The 1312-nt window shown below is 27.4% G+C and overlaps 1 protein-coding gene across 1 annotated transcript in view; it reads right to left on the bottom strand.

The window, feature by feature from the left end:
* LOC105460633 (nose resistant to fluoxetine protein 6-like) overlaps window positions 1-1228 on the bottom strand; it is a gene marked incomplete at its 3' end in the record, with an annotated part of 3598 nt that extends 2370 nt beyond the window's left edge. Inside the window, exons 1-4 of the mRNA XM_011707127.1 lie at window positions 1154-1228; window positions 970-1065; window positions 772-901; window positions 175-355 (exon numbers count right to left, since the gene is read on the bottom strand). Coding sequence (XP_011705429.1) covers window positions 175-355; window positions 772-901; window positions 970-1065; window positions 1154-1200 — 454 coding nt within the window. The remainder of the gene's footprint in view (window positions 1-174; window positions 356-771; window positions 902-969; window positions 1066-1153) is intronic.
* Window positions 1229-1312: the final 84 nt, after the last annotated feature.

Here is a 1312-nt window from a genome sequence, read left to right as displayed (position 1 = left end):
TTTCATTAATTTTTGTGATTTTTCAATTTGCAAACCAGATAGATATTACTATTATTACTACTGAAATTATAAGAACGACATGATTTTATACTATAAAATATTTGATATATTTTTATCACATTAAAAATAGGTTAATTTGATAAAATGTGAATTTATATTAATAAATAAACAAACCTCCATGTTTAGTACAACACGCTATTACAATCCATGCCATACCTATGGCTGAAAATAATCTGTGCAGTGCCACATATATAGCAGTAAATAGGACGAATCGCTTGTGATAAAGAACAAATGATACAAAAACGTTGCAAGTACTCATAAAACAAAAGATGCACCAACACAAAATAACAATTTTCTGAAATAAATATATGTCAAATTATATTATAATGTTATTTATTTATATCTATGACTTTGTTTTAGAATTATTGCCAGAACTGAAAATTTGTAGTTTACGATATGTGTGTTATAGATTTTCAATATTGACAATCAATTTTAAAATGTCCATGTAATTAATTTATAAAAAAATTATTAACTCTTTATCCGGAATCCCTGGATACCCGCGGTTACATGGAACACCCCGTCATAATGACCGCTATTTCAGAAAAACACGAGTTTCATTCATTTTTCTACTAGTGTAAATGTGAACCTTAGCAGTTATAATGACCGATATTCCGGGTAGAAGGTTAATAATGTATATATTGCATAAGTATTACAATTATTTACTATTTCTGCTCAATACATTATGTAAATGTATTATGAATAATACTTAACTCTTTTCAACATCAAATTGTTGTTCAATTTTACTAAAACGTAACCTGCAATTATTCCAATAATATATGGGATTATTCTCATCCATGGTGGGGTGTAGAAGACATCTACAAATCCATCCACTGGATCCACTCTGTAACGATAAGAAGATCGTTCTTTTAATTAATTTCTCAAAACTTAAGATTCATTTCAATAACTTACGTTAGAACATATTCATAAATATTTGAAATGTATCCGCTAAAGATAATTGAACCCACTAAAAGTACACCTAATATCATAACAGCTGTATAGAAGTACCTGAAATTTAGAATATATATGTTTTTATAAATGTATACGAGGAAAATATTAGTTGTAATATACACTATACCATCTATAGATAACTTACATAGTTGACAAAACCAACAGCGTCATAGCGATTATATAAAATTGCATGTCATTAGCTAAATACCAGCTCCAAATCATGCACTGAAAAAATATAGTAAAAATTTTAGAGTAAAGAAATTTTATACATGACGAAGCATAACATTTATCAGAATCAAATGAG

Source organism: Wasmannia auropunctata, unplaced genomic scaffold (assembly GCF_000956235.1).
Source record: "Wasmannia auropunctata unplaced genomic scaffold, wasmannia.A_1.0 LD318570.1, whole genome shotgun sequence".
Lineage (NCBI taxonomy): Eukaryota > Metazoa > Arthropoda > Insecta > Hymenoptera > Formicidae > Wasmannia > Wasmannia auropunctata.
The sequence above is the reverse complement of the archived record's forward strand: the minus strand, read 5'-3'. Positions and strand labels throughout refer to the sequence as shown.